Below are 23,247 nucleotides of genomic sequence, written 5' to 3'. Positions count from 1 at the left end.
AAGTTACTAGATATGGCATTTCGTTGTTTCGAGATAGGGATTTCCAACAAGGCTAACTTAGTGTCAGATATCTTAAAAATATTATGTCCTAACTTATTGGATGTAATATTTTGATTTATTTGATACAAGTGAACCCTAATTTTCAAAATCAAAAATATTAAAAGAGGACTGCATCTTAAAATTTTTAAATTTCTGACATTAAAGACACTTGATAATCAATTAGGTGCAAATATTGGGCGATACGAGGATGCTAACCCTTCCTCGCACGTAACCGACTCCTGACTCCGTTTTCTCGATTTTCGTAGACCAAAATTAATGTTTTAAAACAAAACATTTTATTAGGTGATCCAATCACACCTAAAAAGATTGGTGGCGACTCCCGTTTTCATTTTTTTAAAGTCGATACCCATTTTCCAAAACCCGATTAAAAAATGGTTTCGACAGTTATATCTGTCTATTCTCGAAAGGAATTAAACCTTCACATTCTTTTCTAAAAAATAAAAATATTGACTTTATTAATTTGGCATTATGAAGAGTAAAGGTTACATTCGGGTTGAATGCTCTTCTGGGAAGAAACGAGTCACAAAACGAAAAGGGTTTTTGGGCTGGCGACTGGAATTCACAAAATGCAAGGGATTTCATGAAGTATACTATTTCCAGGGGATACAAAGTTGATTCTTACGAATTTGGTAACTAAAATTATTTTCCCGAAGATCCGCATGGGATCGTTTTCTTTTATATTTTTTGATCATGCTCTAATCAATTTATCTTGCCAGGAAATCAACTCTCCGGAGCTGGGATGGGCGCAAGGGTTGAGGCTGAACAATATGGAAAAGACGTAATAGTACTTAAGAATATGGTGAAAGACTTACACCCAGACCCCAAAACTCAACCAAAGGTTCTAGGTCTTAGTGGCTTTTATGACGAGAAATGGTTTAATGTCTTCCTAGAAGTTTCGGGACAAGGAGTTGTTGACGGAGTTACACACCACATCTACAATCTTGAACCTGGTATCCAAATATATCTCGATCCAGTGTTTACCGAAGAATTTTTAGATGCTTACTTATTACTAGTATGGTCTATTTCTTAATTCGATTGATGCATATGCAGGTGATGGTCTAAACTTGATTACCAAGATTCAAGATCCTTCGTACTTGAATCAAGTTGCCCAAACCTATAGAGGTGTTTTTAATATTTGTCAACAAGTTTAAACTGCAGTCGGGAGCTTGGGTTTCTGAATCTGGTGGAGCTCTTCAGGGCGATGCTAAAGATGTGTCTCCAACCTTTGCTGATGGATTTTGGTAATATTTTTCTCTCATTTTCCTCTACCTTTAACCTTTTTTTGTGTATAATACAACACGGAATTGAAATGTCCACCTTAAACAGGTATTTTGATCAATTAGGAATGGCTGCAACCTACAATCACAAGGTTTTCTGCAGGCAAACTCTCATCGGTGGAAATTATGCTTTACTTAACACTACAACATTTATTTCCAAACCCGATTACTACGGGTCAGTATCTTCACAAAAATAGTGTTAGCCTTATCCTTGCTTTTTTCCCTTATAGCCACTGAAATTTCGTTTTCCTAACTTGTTTCATTTCTAGTGCGCTTCTATGGTACCGGCTTATGGGAAGTATTGTACTTGCAGTAACTCAAGTGTCTAACCCGAATTTGCGTGTATATGCTTATTGTGCGAAGAAAAAGGTAAGCTGTCTTTGATAAAGCTAACTTTTCATCTTTCAAATTCTTTGTTTTTATCAGGTATTATTTGGATAATTTTTTCCTTTTGTAGCCTGGGGTTTCTATCATTTTTATCAACTTGTCGAAAGATAGCTCGTTCGATGTAACCCTTTCAAGTTACGAACATCATCATTGTAATTTGACGTCCACAGATGTTACGAAGCCCAATTTTGAATTTAAGAGTCACCTGAATAGGAAGAGTATCATCTGACTGCATTAGGTGGAGATATACAAGGTCAAATCGTGTTGCTGAATGAGGTTCCAATGGTTCCGACAGATACATTCGACATTCCGGCGATGGATCCAAAGCTTGTCAATGCTTCCACACCCATCTCGGTTGTAGCTCATTCCATAGTCTACATAACCATCAGAGACTTTCATGCCCATGTCTGTGTTTAAACTGCATTATTTCCTTATCCAAAATGTAATACCTTTAAACCTTGTTCGAAGTTTTAGAATATGTTAAAAGTTTCTAACTTATTTCTCATTTGTTACTACCGTTCTTAGCTACGTATGAATCTGTAAATTTTAGTTTCCTTCAAAATTTCTTCCTTATCTCAATTAATTTCCTAATATATTTTGCATAGACAAAGCAATCCTCCGGGCATGAACGACTCATTGTCGGTTCTATTTTAGATTCGAAATGTTTCCACTATTTGTTTTCACCTACTACTTTGCCATAGATCATGAACCAAAGGTTGCAAGTGCAATTTCAAAATTAAAGACAGGTCCCTGCATGTTTTAATGATAAAGACTAGCCAATAAAATGTAACATAATGAATCAAGAATCATTGGTTTATCGCAGAAATGGTTTTCCTAATATGACAACGTACAAAAAAAAAGTTAAAAATAGAGCAAACGCTATCGGAAGGAAACAATATTCTTTTCCAATGTTTGGCGAAAAGAAAGGATAATAAACGCCATGTTTTGTCACTGTCCGTTATCGTTCTACTTCAACCTTTCTAGTTGAAGATTGAATTTGTTCTACTTTAACCTGGTCATTCCAGTTTTGCAGTGTTTAATTACTTTTTCATGTCGTGCCTTGGAGACCTAATTCGAGTAGCCTATTCGATCATAACATTCCCATGACTTATTTTGTTTTATTATTCCTGTTTTATTGTTATGATTATTCCTATGTTACTTCTTTTAGTTAGTGGAGGTTACAAGTAGGGAAAAATGTCCAAATAAGTCCGAATACGATTGAGTCATGACCGATTTAGTCCATGTACTATTAGAAAGTGAGCAAAAGAGGAGCATTAAAGATGGAATTAACTATTTACCATAATAAGTTATTAGGCCACAAGCAATTCAATCACTTTGGAATTAAACGGGGGTAATTTAGTCCTTGTACTAGTCAAACGCGAGGAAACAATGACGATTGAATACGGGGGGTTAACTCATCACGCTTGTGAAGAATGATGTGGTTTAAAGAACAACAAGAAAAGTGCCACTGTGGAACAATATATCTACTAAATTTCATCTTCAGTTGGTGGAATTTCAAAATTTTAAAAAACGTAAAAAATTCGAACAATTTTATATTATATTCTAAATTTTATAAACATTCAAATATATTAAATTAGTAACTGTGAGTAGTTTGGAGTGCTAGTGACTTCAAATTTCTACGGAAAAAAATACTGCGAAGAATTTAGATGAAGAATTCTTTATTACTTGGGCAACTCAGTCAAGTGCCGAGTCCACTTGGTAGGTGGCTTACCTGTTGGGCTTTTATTATATAAAAATTCAAAAATGGGCACTTGGGCTGCAAATGTTCGTCCCTAGTTGGTTTTGAATTTGTTTAATAATGGAGCAAAAAAGCATCATACACGAAAAGCAAACTATCTGAGAGGTTTTAGATTTTAACAGGATTTTCTTTTACATTTTATTACACAGAAAACGAAAGTAAGCCGTGCTCAGTCTTGGTAATTGACATCATCACCATTAAGATTGTGGTGTCTCTCTTGCGTAAAATAATGAATAAAAAAAACCTTTCTATTAAGATCCATATACGAGAGAATTAATAAAAAGTATAAGTATATATTATTTTTAAATATCGAGTAAATTAAAGTTAGATATGAAAGTTCATTTATCTACACTAGTACTTTTACGATATTTAAGAGTTTATGAAAACCCGTGTAAGAGATTTAGGCTTTTGGAGGCAGAATCGATAGGTCGTCCTGTACAAATTTGCAGAGACACTAAAGGAGGTAAAATTTTCTAAGTAGTTGCTACTATTTAAAAATTAGTGGCAGGCTGAATTATTGCAATATATAATTTCTGAAAACTCCGTAAACTTGCAATAATTACTAGTTAAAATAATTTTAAATTACCGCCTTCCTTCTAACAAAATGCACATTGTTTTTTCCTTAATAATTTAGAGAACAAGACATAAAACCTATGTCAACAGTACATGCCTTTATTTTGGAAGTTACATGGTAGATGAACCGAAAGAGGATTTAAAATCAAAATTTGGTGCCAAATAATGAGTTGGAATCATTATTCGATTGTAACTAAAAGGAAGAAGTTGCACCTACAAAATCAGAGCCTTAAAACTAAATGATAATGATGGTTTTACCACGATTACATTTCCTAACTGCTTTTATGTTCAGATCTAATTGTAACAAACTTTTAATGTGTATATATATAAACATGCTCGACTAAAATTCCATTACATCAATTCTTCCCGCTCTTTCGTAATATTCGGTTTTGTGAAAATGGATTTGAAATGCATATTCGCCTAGTAATAATTGTTTCTGATATCGCTTTTACGCTAAATGTGAACGTGGTGATTCAAGGATCAACACCAATTGCTGAAACAGATGATAACTTCGTATGTGCTACACTGGATTGGTGGCCTACTGAAAAATGCAACTATAATCAATACCCTTGGGGAAAGGCTGGACTTTTAAATTTGGTATGAATTGCTTATTTTTTGGGTGTGTGTATGAAAAATGTCTTTTAAATAAACATTAAGTCTTTTTATTTTGTTTTATATTTGTTTACAGGATTTGAAAAAGAAGGTTCTAATAAATGCAATAAAAGGTGAGTTTTACGTGTATAAAATTAAATGTGTCTATCATTAATTCGTACAAAGTAGTTCATAATCTTAGAATCGGAAAAGAAGTTGCAAATAATGTGATTCGAATACTTTTAAAAGCTATCTCTTAAGAGTGGTCATGAGAACAAGAGGGACTAAACTTGGTTAAATGTTGGTAAGAATCATTTCAAACTAATTTTTAAAATTACTTTTAGCATTCAATTCTTTAAGAATCAAAGTTGGTGGGTCGTTGCAAGATCAAGTGATGTACGGAGTAGGAGAAGTTAAAAATTGCCCCAATTTCATGAAAAAAGAAGGCAGTTTATTTGGGTTCTCTCAGGGGTGCCTTTCCATGGAAAGATGGGACAAACTGAATAACTTTTTCAATCAAACTGGGTGGGTATATCTGTCTATTCCCGAAAGGAATTAAACCTTCACATTCTTTTCTAAAAAATAAAAATACTGACTTTATTAATCTTGCATTATGAAGAGTAAAAGTTACATTCGGGTTGAATGCTCTTCTCGGAAGAAACGAGTTACAAAGCGAAAAGGGTCTTTGGGCTGGCGACTGGAATTCACAAAATGCAAGGGATTTCATGAAGTATACTATTTCCAGGGGATACAAAGTTGATTCTTACGAATTTGGTAACTAAAATTATTTTCTCGAAGATCCGCATGGGATCATTTTCTTTTATATTTTTTGATCGTGCTCTAATCAATTTATCTTGCCAGGAAATCAACTCTCCGGAGCTGGGATGGGCGCAAGGGTTGAGGCTGAACAATATGGAAAAGACGTAATAGTACTTAAGAATATGGTGAAAGACTTACACCCAGACCCCAAAACTCAACCAAAGGTTCTAGGTCCTAGTGGTTTTTATGACGAGAAATGGTTAAATGTCTTCCTAGAAGTTTCGGGACAAGGATTTGTTGACGGAGTTACGCACCACATCTACAATCTTGGACCTGGTATCCAAATATATCTCGATCCAGTGTTTATCGAAAAGCTTTTAGATGCTTACTTATTACTAGTATAGTCTATTTCTTAATTCGATTGATGCATGTGCAGGTGATGGTCTAAACTTGATTACCAAGATTCAAGATCCCTCGTACTTGAATCAAGTTGCCCAAACTTATAGAGGTGTTTTTAATATTGTCAACAAGTTTAAACCGCAATGAGCTTGGGTTTTGAATCTGTGGAGCTCTTCGTATGGGCTAAAGATGTGTCTCGAACCTTTGCTGATGGATTTTGGTAATATTTTTCTCTCATTTTCCTCTACCTCTAACCTTTTTTTGTGTATAATACAACACGGAATTGAAATTTCCACCTTAAACAGGTATTTTGATCAATTAGGAATGGCTGCAACCTACAATCACAAGGTTTTCTGCAGGCAAACTCTCATCGGTGGAAATTATGCTTTACTTAACACTACAACATTTATTCCCAATCCCGATTACTACGGGTCAGTATCTTCACAAAAATAGTGTTAGCCTTATCCTTGTTTTTTTTCCCTATAGCCACTGAAATTTCGTTTTCTTAACATGTTTCATTTCTAGTGCGCTTCTATGGCACCGGCTTATGGGAAGTATTGTACTTGCAGTAACTCAAGTGTCTAACCCGAATTTGCGTGTATATGCTCATTGTGCGAAGAAAAAGGTAAGCTGTCTTTGATAAAGCTAAATTTTCATCTTTCAAATTCTTTGTTTTTATCAGGTATTATTTGGATAATTTTTTCCTTTTGTAGCATGGGGTTTCTATCATTTTTATCAACTTGTCAAAAGATAGCTCGTTCGATGTAACCCTTTCAAGTTACGAACATCATCGTCGTAATTTGAGATCCACGGCTGTTGCTAAGCCCAATTTTGAATTTAAGAGTCACCTGAATAGGGAAGAGTATCATCTGACTGCATTAGGTGGAGATATACAAGGTCAAATCGTGTTGCTGAATGACGTTCCAATGGTTCCGACAGATACATTCGACATTCCGGCGATGGATCCAAAGCTTGTCGATGCTTCCACACCCATCTCGATTGCAGCTCATTCCATAGTCTACGTAACCATCAGAGACTTTCATGCCCCTGTCTCTGTTTAAACTGCATTATTTCCTTATCCAAAATGAAATACCTTTAAACCTTGTTCGAAGTTTTAGAATGTGTTAAAAGTTTCTAACTTATTTCTCATTTGTTACTACCGTTCTTAGCTACGTATGAATCTGTAAATTTTAGTTTCCTTCAAAATTTCTTCCTTATCTCAATTAATTTCCTAATATATTTTGCATAGACAAAGTAATCCTCCGGGCATGAACGAATCATTGTCGGTTCTATTTTAGATTCGACATGTTTCCACTATTTGTTCTCACCTACTACTTTGCCATAGATCTTCAACCACAGGTTGCAAGTGCAATTTCAAAATTAAAGACAGGTCCCTGCATGTTTTAATGATAAAGACTAGCCAAAAAAATGTAACATAATGAATCGAGAATCATTGGTTTATCGTGGAAATGGTTTTCCTAATATGACAACGTACCAAAAAAAAAGTTAAAAATAGAGCGAACGCTATCGGAAGAAAACAATATTCTGTTCCAACATTTGGTGAAAAGAAAGGATAATAAATGCCATGTTTTGTCACGGTCAGTTATCGTTCTACTTCAAACTTTCTAGTTGAAGATTGAATTTGTTCTACTTCAACCTAGTCATTCCAGTTTTGCAGTGTTTAATTACTCTTTTATGTCGTGCCTTGGAGACCTAATAAAAGTAGCCTATTCGATCATAACATTCCCATGACTTATTTTGTTTTATTATTCTTGTTTTATTGTTATGATTATTCCTATGTTACTTCTTTTAGTTAGTGGAGGTTACAAGTAGGGAAAAATGTCCCAATAGGTCCGAATACGATTGAGTCATGACCGATTTAGTCCATGTACTATTAGAAAGTGAGCAAAAGGGGAGTATTAAAGATGGAATTAACTATTTACCGTAATAAGCTATTAGGCCACAAGCAATTCAATCACTTTGGAATTAAACGGGGGTAATTTAGTCCTTGTACTAGTCAAACGCGAGGAAACAGTGATGATTGAATACGGGGGGTTAACTCATCACACTTGTGAAGAATGATGTGGTTCAAAGAACAACAAGAAAAATGCCACCGTGGAACAATATATCTACACAATTTCATCGTCAGTTGGTGGAATTTCAAAATTTTAAAAAACGTAAAAAATTCGAACAATTTTATATTATATTCTAAATTTTATAAACATTTAAATATATTAAATTAGTAACTGTGAGTAGTATGGAGTGCTAGTGACTTCAAATTTCTACGGAAAAAAAATACTGCGAAGAATTTAGATGAAGAATTCTTTATTACTTGGGCAACTCAGTCAAGTGCCGAGTCCACTTGGTAGGTGGCTTACCTGTTGGGCTTTTATTATATAAAAATTCAAATATGGGCATTTGGGCTGCAAATGTTCGTCCCCAGTTGGTTTTGAATTTGTTTAATAATGGAGCAAAAAAGCTTCATACAAGAAAAGCAAACTATCTGAGAGGTTTTAGATTTTAATAGGATTTTCTTTTACATTTTATTACACAGAAAACGAAAGTAAGTCGTGCTCAGTCTTGGTAATTGACGTCATCACCATTAAGAGGTGTTCTTTATAGGCCTGGAGTTAAATTCTCAAAACCAACAATTCTTTTTCTTATAACAAGATTGTGGTGTCTCTTTTGCGTAAAATAATGAATAAAAAAAACCTTTCTATTAAGATCCATATACTAGAGAATTAATAAAAAGTATAAGTATATATTATTTTTAAATATCGAGTAAATTAAAGTTAGATATGAAAGTTCATTTATCTACACTAGTACTTTTACGATATGTAAGAGTTTATGAAAACCCGTGTAAGAGATTTAGGCTTTTGGAGGAAGAATCGATAAGTCGTACTGTACAAATTTGCAGAGACACTAAAGGAGGTAAAATTTTCTAAATAGTTGCTACTATTTACAAATTAGTGGCAGGCTGAATTATTGCAATATATAATTTTTGCAAACTCCGTAAACTTGCAATAATTACTAGTTAAAATAATTTTAAATTACCGCCTTCCTTCTAACAAAATGCACATTATTTTTCCCTTAATAATTTAGGGAACAAGACATAAAACCTATGTCAACAGTACATGCCTTTATTTTCGAACTTACATGGTAGATGAACCGAAAGAGGTTTTAAAATCAAAATTTGGTGCCAAATAATGAGTTGGAATCATTATTCCGATTGTAACTAAAAAGGAAGAAGTTGCACCTACAAAACTGTAGCCTTAAAACTAAATGATAATGATGGTTTTACCACGATTAAATTTCCTAATCTGTTTTATGTTCAGATCTAATTGTAACAAACTTTTAATGTGTATATATATAAACATGCTCGACTAAAATTCCATTACATCAATTCTTCCTGCTCTTTCGTAATATTCGGTTTTTGTGAAAATGGATTTGAAATGCATATTCGGCCTAGTAATAATTGTTTCTCGGATATCGCTTTCTTTTACGCTAAATGTGAACGTGGTGATTCAAGGATCAACACCAATTGCTGAAACAGATGATAACTTCGTATGTGCTACACTGGATTGGTGGCCTACTTAAAAATGCAACTATAATCAATGCCCTTGGGGAAAGGCTGGACTTTTAAATTTGGTATGAATTGCTTATTTTTTGGGCGTGTGTATGAAAAATGTCTTTTAAATAAACATTGAGTCTTTTTATTTTGTTTTATATTTGTTTGCAGGATTTGAAAAAGAAGGTTCTAATAAATGCAATAAAAGGTGAGTTCTACGTGTATAAAATTAAATGTGTCTATCATTAATTTGTACAAGGTAGTTCATAATTTGAGAATCGGAAAAGAAGTTGCAAATAATGTGATTCGAATACTTTTAAAAGCTACCTCTTAAGAGTGGTCGTGAGATAAAGTGGGACTAAACTTGGTTAAATGTTGGTAAGAATCATTTCAGACAAATTTTTAAAATTACTTTCAGCATTCAATTCTTTAAGAATCAAAGTTGGTGGGTCGTTGCAAGATCAAGTGGTGTACGGAGTAGGAGAAGTTAAAAATTGCCCCAATTTCATGAAAAAAGAAGGCAATTTATATGGGTTCTCTCAGGGGTTCCTTCCCATGGAAAGGTGGGACAAACTGAATAACTTTTTCAATCAAACTGGGTGGGTATATCTGTCTATTCCCGAAAGGAATTAAACCTTCACATTCTTTTCTAAAAAATAAAAATACTGACTTTATTAATCTGGCATTATGAAGAGTAAAGGTTACATTCAGGTTGAATGCTCTTCTGGGAAGAAACGAGTCACAAAGCGGAAAGGGTCTTTGGGCTGGCGACTGGAATTCACAAAATGCAAGGGATTTCATGAAGTATACTATTTCCAGTGGATACAAAGTTGATTCTTACGAATTTGGTAACTAAAATTGTTTTCTCGAAGATTCGCTTGGGATCGTTTTCTTTTATATTTTTTGATCGTGCTCTAATCAATTTATCTTGCCAGGAAGTCAACTCTCCGGAGCTGGGATGGGCGCAAGGGTTGAGGCTGAACAATATGGAAAAGACGTAATAGTACTTAAGAATATGGTGAAAGACTTACACCCAGACTACAAAACTCAACCAAAGGTTCTAGGTCCTAGTGGCTTTTATGACGAGAAATGGTTTAATGTCTTCCTAGAAGTTTCGGGACAAGGAGTTGTTGACGGAGTTATGCACCACACCTACAATCTTGGACCTGGTATCCAAATATATCTCGATCCAGTATTTACCGAAGAGCTTTTAGATGCTTACTTATTACTAGTATGGTCTATTTGTTAATTCGATTGATGCATGTGCAGGTGATTGTCTAAACTTGATTACCAAGATTCAAGATCCTTCGTACTTGAATCAAGTTGCCCAAACCTATAGAGGTGTTTTTAATATTATCAACAAGTTTAAACCACAGTCGGGAGCTTGGGTTTCTGAATCTGGTGGAGCTCTTCAGGGTGGTGCTAAAGATGTGTCTCCAACCTTTGCTGATGGCTTTTGGTAATATTTTTCTCTCATTTTCCTCTACCTCTAACCTTTTTTTGTGTATAACACAACACGGAATTGAAATTTCCACCTTAAACAGGTATTTTGATCAATTAGGAATGGCTTCAACCTACAATCACAAGGTTTTCTGCAGGCAAACTCTCATCGGTGGAAATTATGCTTTACGTAACACTACAACATTTATTCCCAATCCCGATTACTACGGGTCAGTATCTTCACAAAAATAGTGTTAGCCTTATCCTAGCTTTTTTCCCCTATAGCCACTGAAATTTCGTCTTCTTAACTTGTTTCATTTCTAGTGCGCTGCTATGGCACCGGCTTATGGGAAGTATTGTACTTGCAGTAACTCAAGTGTCTAACCCGAATTTGCGTGTATATGCTCATTGTGCGAAGAAAAAGGTAAGCTGTCTTTGATAAAGCTAACTTTTCATCTTTCAAATTCTTTGTTTTTATCAGGTATTATTTGGATAATTTTTTCCTTTTGTAGCCTGGGGTTTCCATCATTTTTATCAACTTGTCGAAAGACACAGCTCGTTCGATGTAACCCTTTCAAGTTACGAACATCATCGTCGTAATTTGAGATCTACGAATATTACGAAGCCCAATTTTGAATTTACGAGTCACCTGAATAGGGAAGAGTATCATCTGACTGCATTAGGTGGAGATATACAAAGTCAAATTGTGTTGCTGAATGACGTTCCAATGGTTCCGATAGATACATTCGACATTCTGGCGATGGATCCAAAGCTTGTCGATGCTTCCACACCCATCTCGGTTGCAGCTCATTCCATAGTCTACGTAACCACCAGAGACTTTCATGCCCCTGTCTGTGTTTAAACTGCATTATTTCCTTATCCAAAATGTAATACCTTTAAACCTTGTTCGAAGTTTTAGAATATGTTAAAAGTTTCTAACTTATTTCTCATTTGTTACTACCGTTCTTAGCTACATATGAATCTGTAAATTTTAGTTTCCTTCAAAATTTCTTCCTTATCTCAATTAATTTCCTAATATATTTTGCATAGACAAAGTAATCCTCCGGGCATGAACGACTCATTGTCGGTTCTATTTTAGATTCGACATGTTTCCACTATTTGTTCTCACCTACTACTTTGCCATAGATCTTCAACCACAGGTTGCAAGTGCAATTTCAAAATTAAAGACAGTTCCCTGCATGTTTTAATGATAAAGACAAGCCAATAAAATGTAACATAATGAAACGAGAATCATTAGTTTATCGTAGAAATGGTTTTCCTAATATGACAACGTACCAAAAAAAAAGTTAAAAATAGAGCGAATGCTATCGGAAGAAAACAATATTCTTTTGCAACGTTTGGCAAAAAGAAAGGATAATAAACACCATGTTTTGTCACGGTCCGTTATCGTTCTACTTCAACCTTTCTAGTTGAAGATTGAATTTTTTCTACTTCAACCTTGTCATTCCAGTTTTGCAGTGTTTAATTACTCTTTCATGTCGTGCCTTGGAGATCTAATTCCAGCACCCTATTCGATCATAACATTCCCATGACTTATTTTGTTTTATTATTCTTGTTTTATTGTTATGATTATTCCTATGTTACTTCTTTTAGTTAGTGGAGGTTACATGTAGGGAAAAATGTCCCAATAGGTCCGAATACGATTGAGTCATGACCGATTTAGTCCATGTACTATTAGAAAGTGAGCAAAAGAGGAGTATTAAAGATGGAATTAACTATTTACCGTAATAAGCTATTAGGCCACAAGCAATTCAATCACTTTAGAATTAAACGGGGGTAATTTAGTCCTTGTACTAGTCAAACGCGAGGAAACAATGACGATTGAATACGGGGGGTTAACTCATCACTCTTGTGAAGAATGATGTGGTTCAAAGAACAACAAGAAAAATGCCACCGTGGAACAATATATCTACACAATTTCATCGTCAGTTGGTGGAATTTCAAAATTTTAAAAAACGTAAAAAATTCGAACAATTTTATATTATATTCTAAATTTTATAAACATTCAAATATATTAAATTAGTAACTGTGAGTAGTATGGAGTGCTAGTGACTTCAAATTTCTATGGAAAAAAAATACTGCGAAGAATTTAGATGAAGAATTCTTTATTACTTGGGCAACTCACCAAGTGCCGAGTCCACTTGGTAGGTGGCTTACCTGTTGGCTTTTATTATATAAAATTCAAATATGGGCACTTGGGCTGCAAATGTTCGTCCCCAGTTGGTTTTGAATTTGTTTAATAATGGAGCAAAAAAGCTTCATACAAGAAAAGAAAACTATCTGAGAGGTTTTAGATTTTAACAGGATTTTCTTTTACATTTTATTACACAGAAAACGAAAGTAAGCCGTGCTCAGTCTTGGTAATTGACGTCATCACCATTAAGAGGTGTTCTTTATAGGCCTGGAGTTAAATTCTCAAAACCAACAATTCTTTTTCTTATAACAAGATTGTGGTGTCTCTTTTGCGTAAAATAATGAATAAAAAAAACCTTTCTATTAAGATCCATATACTAGAGAATTAATAAAAAGTATAAGTATATATTATTTTTAAATATCGAGTAAATTAAAGTTAGATATGAAAGTTCATTTATCTACACTAGTACTTTTACGATATGTAAGAGTTTATGAAAACCCGTGTAAGAGATTTAGGCTTTTGGAGGCAGAATCGATAGGTCGTCCTGTACAAATTTGCAGAGACACTAAAGGAGGTAAAATTTTCTAAATAGTTGCTACTATTTACAAATTAGTGGCAGGTTGAATTATTGCAATATATAATTTTTCCAAACTCCGTAAACTTGCAATAATTACTAGTTAAAATAATTTTAAATTACCGCCTTCCTTCTAACAAAATGCACATTGTTTTTCCCTTAATAATTTAGGGAACAAGACATAAAACCTATGTAAACAGTACATGCCTTTATTTTCGAACTTACATGGTAGATGAACCGAAAGAGGTTTTAAAATCAAAATTTGGTGCCAAATAATGAGTTGGAATCATTATTCCGATTGTAACTAAAAAGGAAGAAGTTGCACCTACAAAACTGTAGCCTTAAAACTAAATGATAATGATGGTTTTACCACGATTAGATTTCCTAATCTGTTTTATGTTCAGATTTAATTGTAACAAACTTTTAATGTGTATATATATAAATATGCTCGACTAAAATTCCATTGCATCAATTCTTCATCCTCTTTCGTAATATTCAGTTTTTGTGAAAATGGATTTGAAATGCATATTCGGCCTAGTAATAATTGTTTCTCGGATATCACTTTCTTTTACGCTAAATGTGAACATGGTGATTCAAGGATCAACACCAATTGCTGAAACAGATGATAACTTCGTATGTGCTACACTGGATTGGTGGCCTACTGAAAAATGCAACTATAATCAATGCCCTTGGGGAAAGGCTGGACTTTTAAATTTGGTGTGAATTGCTTATTTTTTGGGTGTGTGTATGAAAAATGTCTTTTAAATAAACATTGAGTCTTTTTATTTTGTTTTATATTTGTTTGCAGGATTTGAAAAAGAAGGTTCTAATAAATGCAATAAAAGGTGAGTTCTACGTGTATAAAATTAAATGTGTCTATCATTAATTCGTACAAGGTAGTTCATAATCTGAGAATCGGAAAAGAAGTTGCAAATAATGCGATTCGAATACTTTTAAAAGCTATCTCTTAAGAGTGGTCGTGAGAACAAGTGGGACTAAACTTGGTTAAATGTTGGTAAGAATCATTTCAGACAAATTTTTAAAATTACTTTCAGCATTCAATTCTTTAAGAATCAAAGTTGGTGGGTCGTTGCAAGATCAAGTGGTGTATGGAGTAGGAGAAGTTAAGAATTGCCCCAATTTCATGAAAAAAGAAGGCAGTTTATTTGGGTTCTCTCAGGGGTGCCTTCCCATGGAAAGATGGGACAAACTGAATAACTTTTTCAATCAAACTGGGTGGGTATATCTGTCTATTCCCGAAAGGAATTGAACCTTCACTTTGTTTTCTAAAAAATAAAAATACTGACTTTATTAATCTTGCATTATGAAGAGTAAAGGTTACATTCGGGTTGAATGCTCTTCTGGGAAGGAACGAGTCACAAAGCTTAAAGGGTCTTTGGGCTGGCGATTGGAATTCACAAAATGCAAGGGATTTCATGAAGTATACTATTTCCAGGGGATACAAAGTTGATTCTTACGAATTTGGTAACTAAAATTGTTTTCCCGAAGATCCGCATGGGATCGTTTTCTTTTATATTTTTTGATCGTGCTCTAATCAATTTATCTTGCCAGGAAATCAACTCTCCTGAGCCGGATGGGCGCAAGGGTTGAGGCTGAACAATATGGAAAAGACGTAATAGTACTTAAGAATATGGTGAAAGACTTACACCTGCACCCCCAAAACTCAACCAAAGGTTCTAGGTCCTAGTGGCTTTTATGACGAGAAATGGTTTAATGTCTTCCTAGAAGTTTCGGGACAAGGAGTTGTTGATTTGAGTTACGCACCACATCTACAATCTTGGACTGGTATCCAAATATATCTCGATCCAAGGTGTTTATCAAGAGCTTTTAGATGCTTACTTATTACTAGTATGGTCTATTTCTTAATTCGATTGATGCATGTGCAGGTGATGGTCTAAACTTGATTACCAAGATTTAAGATCCTTCGTACTTGAATCAATTTGCCCAAACCTATAGAGGTGTGTTTAATATTGTCAACAAGTTTAAACCGCAGTCGGGAGCTTGGGTTTTGAATCGTGGAGCTCTTCGTGATGTGTGCTAAAGATGTGTCTCCAACCTTTGCTGATGGATTTTGGTAATATTTTCTCTCATTTTCCTCTACCTCTAACCTTTTTTTGTGTATAATACAACACGGAATTGAAATTTCCACCTTAAACAGGTATTTTGATAAATTAGGAATGGCTTCAACCTACAATCACAAGGTTTTCTGCAGTAAACTCTCTGTTAGAATTAAGTGACCCAAATTTTATTTAAATAAAATACGATGGAAAATAAAATAAAAGTAAAATCCATATAGAACTAGACTTCTTTTATTTTATTTTAGAATAAGGTTTTAAACCTTATTAAACTCCATCTATTTTATATTGATTAGGATAAGGTGTTTCAATCCTACTAGAATATGGCTTTGCAAGCCTATAAATAGATATAGTCTATTCCTCTTGTATTTGAGTAAAAATTTTTCGACATAGTGAATTTTCTTCTCCTCTCGCCTGTGGTTTTTTTTCCCAAAGGGTTTCACGTAAAATTTATGTGTTCTTTATTTTTATTTATTTTATTCTATTTTATTTTTCACAAATTGGTATCGAGCTTCCGGTTATTCATCTCGATCACGGTAATGGCGTCTTTGAAGTATGAAATTCACTGTTGGATCGCAACACCGATTTGCATTGTGGCAAATTAAGATGCAAGCGCTTCTTGCACGATGGATCTAGAGGATGCCCCGCTAGGATAGATAAGATGCCTTCGACATTAACAGATGAAGAGAAGAAGCGTAAGGATCGAAAGGCATTAACACAATTACATCTCGCATTTGTCCAACAAAATTTTGCAGGATGTGATGAAAGAGAAAACTGCCACGCATTATGGAAGAGGCTAGAACAAATATGTATGTCGAAAACTCTAACAAGCAAGTTGCATATGAAGCGGCGTCTTTATGCTCATCGCTTTGGAGGAAGGTGCGTCAGACACGAACACTTAATGTTGTTTAAAGAAATTCTCTCAAACTTGGAGGCCATGGAGGTTCAAGATGATAAGGAAGATCTAGGGTTGATTCTACTTTGTTCGTTGCCCGCCTTATTCAACCTTTAGAGACACGATTTTATATAGCCATGAGTCTCTCACAATTGATGAGGTTTATGATTCTTTAACCTCGTATGATAAGATGAAGCATCTTGTGGTTAAACCCAACTCTCGGGAGAGGGTCTCATTGTTCGTGGGAGACAAGACCTAATGTTGATGATGATCGTGGTAGAACACAGAACGGAATCCTCGTGGTAAATCTAAGGTTAGATCGAAATCTTCAAACAGAGGTAAAACTTGCAACTTCGCAAGAAGAAAGGGCACATTAAATCTGAAAAGCTATAAGCTACAAAATAAGATTAAAAGGAGGTGCGAATCAAAAGGGAAAACAACCGGAAAATTCCGGTGAAGTCGATGTTGTAGAAGACTACGGCGATGGTGAACTTCTAGTTGCTTCATCAATAATTCTAAAGTAAGCGAGTGGATACTTGATTCAGTCTGCACCTTCCACATGAGTCCCAATCGGGATTGGTTTACAACTTATGAAACAAGATCTCAAGGTGTTGTTTTGATGGGAAATAATGCTTCATGTAAAATCGCAGTGTTGGAACAATTAAAGTTAAGATGTTTGATGGAGTTGTCGAACACTTAGTGACGTCGCGGCATGTTCCGAATTGAAAAGAAATTTAATTTCGTTGAGTACTCTTGATTCAAAAGGGCATGATACACACCGAAAGTGGGGTTTAAAGATTTCAAAGGGTCCCTTGGTGTGATGAAAGGGCAAAGAAAGATTGCCAAGTTATATGTTTCTGTGGTTCTATCATTCTCGGTGATGCAAATTGCCGCTTCCTCTTCATTGTCGATGATGATATTACTAAACTTTGGCATATGCGCCTAGGGCATATGAGTGAGAATGGCATGGCGTAATTAAGCAAAAGAGGACTTCTTAATGGGCAAGGAATTTGCAAACCGAATTTCTGTGAGCACCGTGTTTTGGGAAGCAAAAGAGAGTTCGATTCACTAGAGGAATCCATAACACGAAGGAAACGTTGGAGTATATCCATTCGATCTGTGGGGGCCGTCCAGTGCCTTCGAGAGGTGGAGCTAATTATATGCTAACCTTTATTGATGATTTTTCCGAAAAGTTTGGGCGTTCTTCCCAAGCGAAAGCGATGTGTTTTCCACATTTAAGTCTTGGAAAATTATGATTGAAAAATGACGGAAAATGATAAAATACCTCCGTCAGCATAATGGCTTAGAGTTCGCTCGATGAGTTTAATAGATTGTGCAAGTCGAAGGGATCATGAGACACTTGATGTTCATCATACTCCACAAAGAAAAGCGGCGTTGTAGAACGAATGAACGAACGATCATGGAGAAGGTTCGATGTATGTTGTCAAATGCCAACTTACCAAGTCATTTTGGGCGTATGACCTCATCGCATGTTTTTGATCAACCGATCTCCATCCGCTGCCATTGAGAAAAAGACTCCACAAGAGGTATGGTCCGTAATCCCGCTAATTATTCGATTTAAAGATTTTTGGGTGTCCCGCGATGCTCATGTTGATAATGGAAAATTGGAACCGAGATCCATTAAATGCGTTTTCTTGGTTATAAAGTCGGTGTAAAAGGCTATAAGTTATGGTGTCCTAAAATAGAAAAGTTGTGATTAGCGAGAGATGTTGTTTTGATGAAACCGCTATGCTACCTAACTTATCTCTTAAAGACTCTTCCAATAAAGAAAACCAAAAGCGTGGAGCATCGATTAATACGTAATCAACTCCTCAAGCCAAGACAAAAATTGAGAATAGAGTTGCTTCTTCACCGCAATACTCTATCGCCAAAAACAGGACAAGAAGAGAAATTAAACCTCCAAAGAAGTATGCCGAGGTTGATCTAGTTGCTTATGCTTTAAATGTGGTGAAGATATAGATGCGAATCAAGAGCCATTTAATTATTCTCGAGGCGATTAGTCAGTGAAGACTCGTAAAAGTGGATGTTTGCTATGTAAGAGGAGATGGAATCACTCCACAAAAACAGTAACATGGGATCTTGTAAAACTTCCTAAAGGTAAAAAGGCGTTCGTTGTAAATGGGTGTTTAAAAGAAAGAAGGGACTCTGTGAGTTGAAGAACCCAGATATAAAGCAAGGCTTGTTGCAAAGGGTTACAACAAATTCCAGAGTGGACTTCACGATGTGTTCTCTCCAATTGTTAAGCATAGTTCGATTCGAGCTTTGCTTGGTATTGTTGCCATGCATGATTTGGAGCTTGAGCAGTTAGATGTAAAACCGCATTTTTGCATGGAGAACTTGAGGAAGATATTTACATGCAACAACCAGAGGGTTTTATAGTCTCGTAAAAAGAGGACGATGTTTGCTTGTCAAAAAGTCCCTTTACGGTTTGAAACAATCACCAAGACAAGGGTACAAGAGGTTTGATTCCTTTATGACTTCTCATGATTTCAAAAGAAGTAGTTTTGACAGTTGTGTCTACTTTAAGAAAAACGTTGATGGTTCTTTTGTGTATCTACTTTTTATGTTGATGACATGTTGATAGCAACAAAAGATAAAAGAGAGATAAGAAAGGTTAAAGCCCAACTAAGTGAAGAATTTGAGATGAAAGATTTAGGACCAGCAAAGAAGATACTTGGTATGGAGATTCTCGAGATAGAAAAGCAAGTAAATTGTACCTAAGTCGGAGGGGTACATTGAGAAAGTTCTTTGCGTGTTCAATATGCAGAGTGCTAAGCCTCGTTAGTACTCCTTTAGCATTTCCATTTCGGACTTTCATCGGCCTTATCTCCTCAATCGATAATGAGATTGAGTATATGTCACATGTTCCATACTCTAGTGCAGAGGATCTCTCATGTATGCTATGGTTTGTTCACGCCCGATTTATCATATGCGGTCAAGTCAGCTTAGCGATACATGGCGAATCCTCGTAAAGAACACCGGAAAGCGCTTCAATGGATTTTAAGATACTTACGAGGCACTACTAATGTTTGCTTACAGCTTGGAAGAACTAAAGATGGAGTTATAGGGTATGTTGATGCTGATTTTGCTGGAGACCTTGATAGAAGAAGATCTCTCACAAAGTTACGCCTTTACAATCGGAGGTTGTGCAATTAGTTGGAAAGCCACTTTGCAAACTACGATCCGCTTTGTCTACCAAAAGTCGAGTACATGGCGATTATCGAGGCTTGTAAAGAAGCTATTTGGTTGAAGGGACTATTTAGTGAACTCAATGAAGACCTTCAAATCAGCACAAGATTTTGTGACAATGAGTGCCATCTTTCTTACAAAAGATCAAATGTTTCATGAGAGAACAAAACACATTGATATTCGGTATCATTTTGTTCGTGATATTATTGCTCGTGGTGATATTGTTGTGAGCAAAATTAGCACTCATGAAAATCCTGCAGAGATGATGACTAAGTCACTTCCTATAACCAAGTTTGAGCATTGCTTAGACTTGGTTGGTGTTCATTGTTGAAGTTAAACCCTTAAGGGTTTTTTGGAAGAGGTGAAGAACTTGTTTATTGAAAGTTCGCGATGAAGAACTTGTTCATTGAGAATTTGTGTCAAGGTGGAGATTGTTAGAATTAAGTGACCCAAATTCTTATTTAAATAAAATACGATGGAAAATAAAATAAAAGTAAAATCCATATAGAACTAGACTTCTTTTATTTTATTTTAGAATAAGGTTTTAAACCTTATTAAACTCCATCTATTTTATATTGATTAGGATAAGGTGTTTCAATCCTACTAGAATATGGCTTTGCAAGCCTATAAATAGATATAGTCTATTCCTCTTGTATTTGAGTAAAAAATTTTTCGACATAGTGAATTTTCTTCTCCTCTGCCCGTGGTTTTTTTTCCCGAAAGGGTTTCCACGTAAAATTTATGTGTTCTTTATTTTTATTTATTTTATTCTATTTTATTTTTCACACTCTCATCGGTGGAAATTATGCTTTACTTAACACTACAACATTTATTCCCAATCCCGATTACTACGGGTCAGTATCTTCACAAAAATAGTGTTAGCCTTATCCTTGCTTTTTTCCCCTATAGCCACCGAAATTTCGCTCTTCTTAACTTGTTTCATTTCAAGTGCGCTTCTATGGCACCGCTTATGGAAGTATTGTACTTGCAGTAACTCAAGTGTCTAACCCGAATTTGCGTGTATATGCTCATTGTGCGAAGAAAAAGGTAAGCTGTCTTTGATAAAGCTAACTTTTCATCTTTCAAATTCTTTGTTTTTATCAGGTATTATTTGGATAATTTTTTCCTTTTGTAGCCTGGGGTTTCTATCATTTTTATCAACTTGTCGAAAGATAGCTCGTTCGATGTAACCCTTTCAAGTTACGAACATCATCGTCATAATTTGAGATCCACGGATGTTGCGAAGCCCAATTTTGAATTTACGAGTCACCTGAATAGGGAAGAGTATCATCTGACTGCATTAGGTGGAGATATACAAGGTCAAATCGTGTTGCTAAATGACGTTCCAATGGTTTCGACAGATACATTCGACATTCCGCCGATGGATCCAAAGCTTGTCAATGCTTCCACACCAATCTCGGTTGCAGCTCATTCCATAGTCTACGTAACCATCAGAGACTTTCACGCCCCTATCTGTGTTTAAACTGCATCATTTCCTTATCCAAAATGTAATACCTTTAAACCTTGTTCGAAGTTTAGAATGTGTTAAAAGTTTCTGACTTATTTCTCATTTGTTACTACCGTTCTTAGCTACGTATGAATCTGTAAATTTTAGTTTCCTTCAAAATTTCTTCCTTATCTCAATTAATTTCCTAATATATTTTGCATAGACAAAGTAATCCTCCGGGCATGAATGACTCATTGTCGGTTCTATTTTAGATTCGACATGTTTCCACTAGTCGTTCTCACCTACTACTTTGCCATGGATCTTCAACAACATGTTGCAAGTGCAATTTCAAAATTAAAGACAGTTCCCTGCATGTTTTAATGATAAAGACTAGCCAATAAAATGTAACATAATGAATCGAGAATCATTGGTTTATCATGGAAATGGTTTTCCTAATATGACAACGTTCCAAAAAAAAAGTTAAAAATAGAGCGAGCGCTATCGGAAGAAAACAATATTCTTTTCCAACGTTTGGCGAAAAGAAAGGATAATAAATGGCATGTTTTGTCACGGTCTGTTGTCGTTCTACTTCAACCTTTCTAGTTGAAGATTGAATTTGTTCTACTTCAACCTGGTCATTCCAGTTTTGCAGTGTTTAATTACTCTTTCATGTCGTGCCTTGGAGACCTAATTTGAGTAGCTTATTCGATCATAATATTCCCATGACTTATTTTGTTTTATTATTCTTGTTTTATTGTTATGATTATTCCTATGTTACTTCTTTTAGTTAGTGGAGGTTACAAGTAGGGAAAAATGTCCCAATAGGTCCGAATACGTTTGAGTCATGACCGATTTAGTCCATGCACTATTAGAAAGTGAGCAAAAGAGGAGTATTAAAGATGGAATTAACTATTTACCGTAATAAGCTATTAGGCCACAAGCAATTCAATCACTTTGGAATTAAACGAGGGTAATTTAGTCCTTCTACAAGTCAAACGCGAGGAAACAATGACGATTGAATACGGAGGGGTTAACTCATCACGCTTGTGAAGAATGATGTGGTTCAAGGAACAACAAGAAAAATGCCACCGTGGAACAATATATCTACACAATTTCATCGTCAGTTGGTGGAATTTCAAAATTTAAAAAAAACGTAAAAAATTCGAACAATTTTATATTATATTCTAAATTTTATAAACATTCAAATATATTAAATTAGTAACTGTGAGTAGTTTGGAGTGCTAGTGACTTCAAATTTCTACGGAAAAAAAAATATTGCGAAGAATTTAGATGAAGAATTCTTTATAACTTGGGCAACTCACCAAGTGCCGAGTCCACTTGGTAGGTGGCTTAGTTATGCTTATTATATAAAAATTCAAATATGGGCACTTGGGCTGCAAATGTTCGTCCCAGCTTGGTTTTGAATTTGTTTAATAATGGAGCAAAAAGCTTCATACAAGAAAAGCAAACTATCCGAGAGGTTTTAGATTTTAACAGATTTTCTTTTACATTTTCTTACACAGAAAATGAAAGTAAGCCGTGCTCAATCTTGGTAATTGACGCCATCACCATTAAGAGGTGTTCTTTATAGGCCCGAGTTAAATTCTCAAAACCAACAATTCTTTTTCTTATAACAAGATTGGGGTGTCTCTTTATGTAAAATAATGAATAAAAAAACCTTTCTATTAAGATCCAAATACTAGAGAATTAATAAAAGTATAAGTATATATTATTTTTAAATATCGAGCAAATTAAAGTTAGATATGAAAGTTCATTTATCTACACTAGTATCAAGTATTTATATGTAAGAGTTTATGAAAACCCGTGTAAGTGATTTAGGCTTTTGAAGGCAGAATCGATAGGTCGTCCTGTAGAAATTTACAGAGACACTAAAGGAGGTAAAATTTTCTAAATAGTTGCTACTATTTACAAATTAGTGGCAAGTTGAATTATTGCAATATATAATTTTTGCAAACTCCGTAAACTTGCAATAATTACCAGTTAAAATAATTTTAAATTACCACTTTCCTTCTAACAAAATGCACATTGTTTTTCCC

At 35.0% G+C, this 23,247-nt stretch overlaps 2 protein-coding genes and 2 pseudogenes across 2 annotated transcripts; all 4 read left to right on the top strand.

Annotated features, from left to right (window-relative positions):
• The first annotated feature begins 640 nt into the window (after nt 1-640).
• On the top strand, nt 641-2,141 carry LOC108455679 (heparanase-like protein 2). The gene is made up of 8 exons (XM_053019067.1): nt 641-689; nt 777-1,010; nt 1,111-1,163; nt 1,219-1,301; nt 1,387-1,512; nt 1,607-1,706; nt 1,795-1,845; nt 1,938-2,141. Exons 1-8 carry the CDS (start codon nt 641-643, stop codon nt 2,139-2,141), a joined length of 900 nt encoding a protein of 299 aa, XP_052875027.1.
• A 2,323-nt stretch (nt 2,142-4,464) lies between these two features.
• LOC108455680 (heparanase-like protein 2) lies at nt 4,465-6,866 on the top strand. Its single transcript, XM_053019066.1, has 9 exons — nt 4,465-4,653; nt 4,745-4,781; nt 4,992-5,172; nt 5,267-5,421; nt 5,509-5,742; nt 5,843-5,936; nt 6,111-6,236; nt 6,331-6,430; nt 6,519-6,866. Exons 1-9 carry the CDS (start codon nt 4,465-4,467, stop codon nt 6,864-6,866), a joined length of 1,464 nt encoding a protein of 487 aa, XP_052875026.1.
• Nucleotides 6,867-9,246: 2,380 nt separating this feature from the next.
• Nucleotides 9,247-11,675, top strand: LOC108455341 (heparanase-like protein 2; annotated as a pseudogene).
• Nucleotides 11,676-14,127: 2,452 nt separating this feature from the next.
• On the top strand, nt 14,128-21,226 carry LOC108455345 (heparanase-like protein 2; annotated as a pseudogene).
• Nucleotides 21,227-23,247: the final 2,021 nt, after the last annotated feature.

The sequence above is a fragment of the Gossypium arboreum genome, chromosome 9, assembly GCF_025698485.1.
Source record: "Gossypium arboreum isolate Shixiya-1 chromosome 9, ASM2569848v2, whole genome shotgun sequence".
In the NCBI taxonomy this organism is placed as follows: Eukaryota; Viridiplantae; Streptophyta; class Magnoliopsida; order Malvales; family Malvaceae; genus Gossypium; species Gossypium arboreum.
The sequence above is the reverse complement of the archived record's forward strand: the minus strand, read 5'-3'. Positions and strand labels throughout refer to the sequence as shown.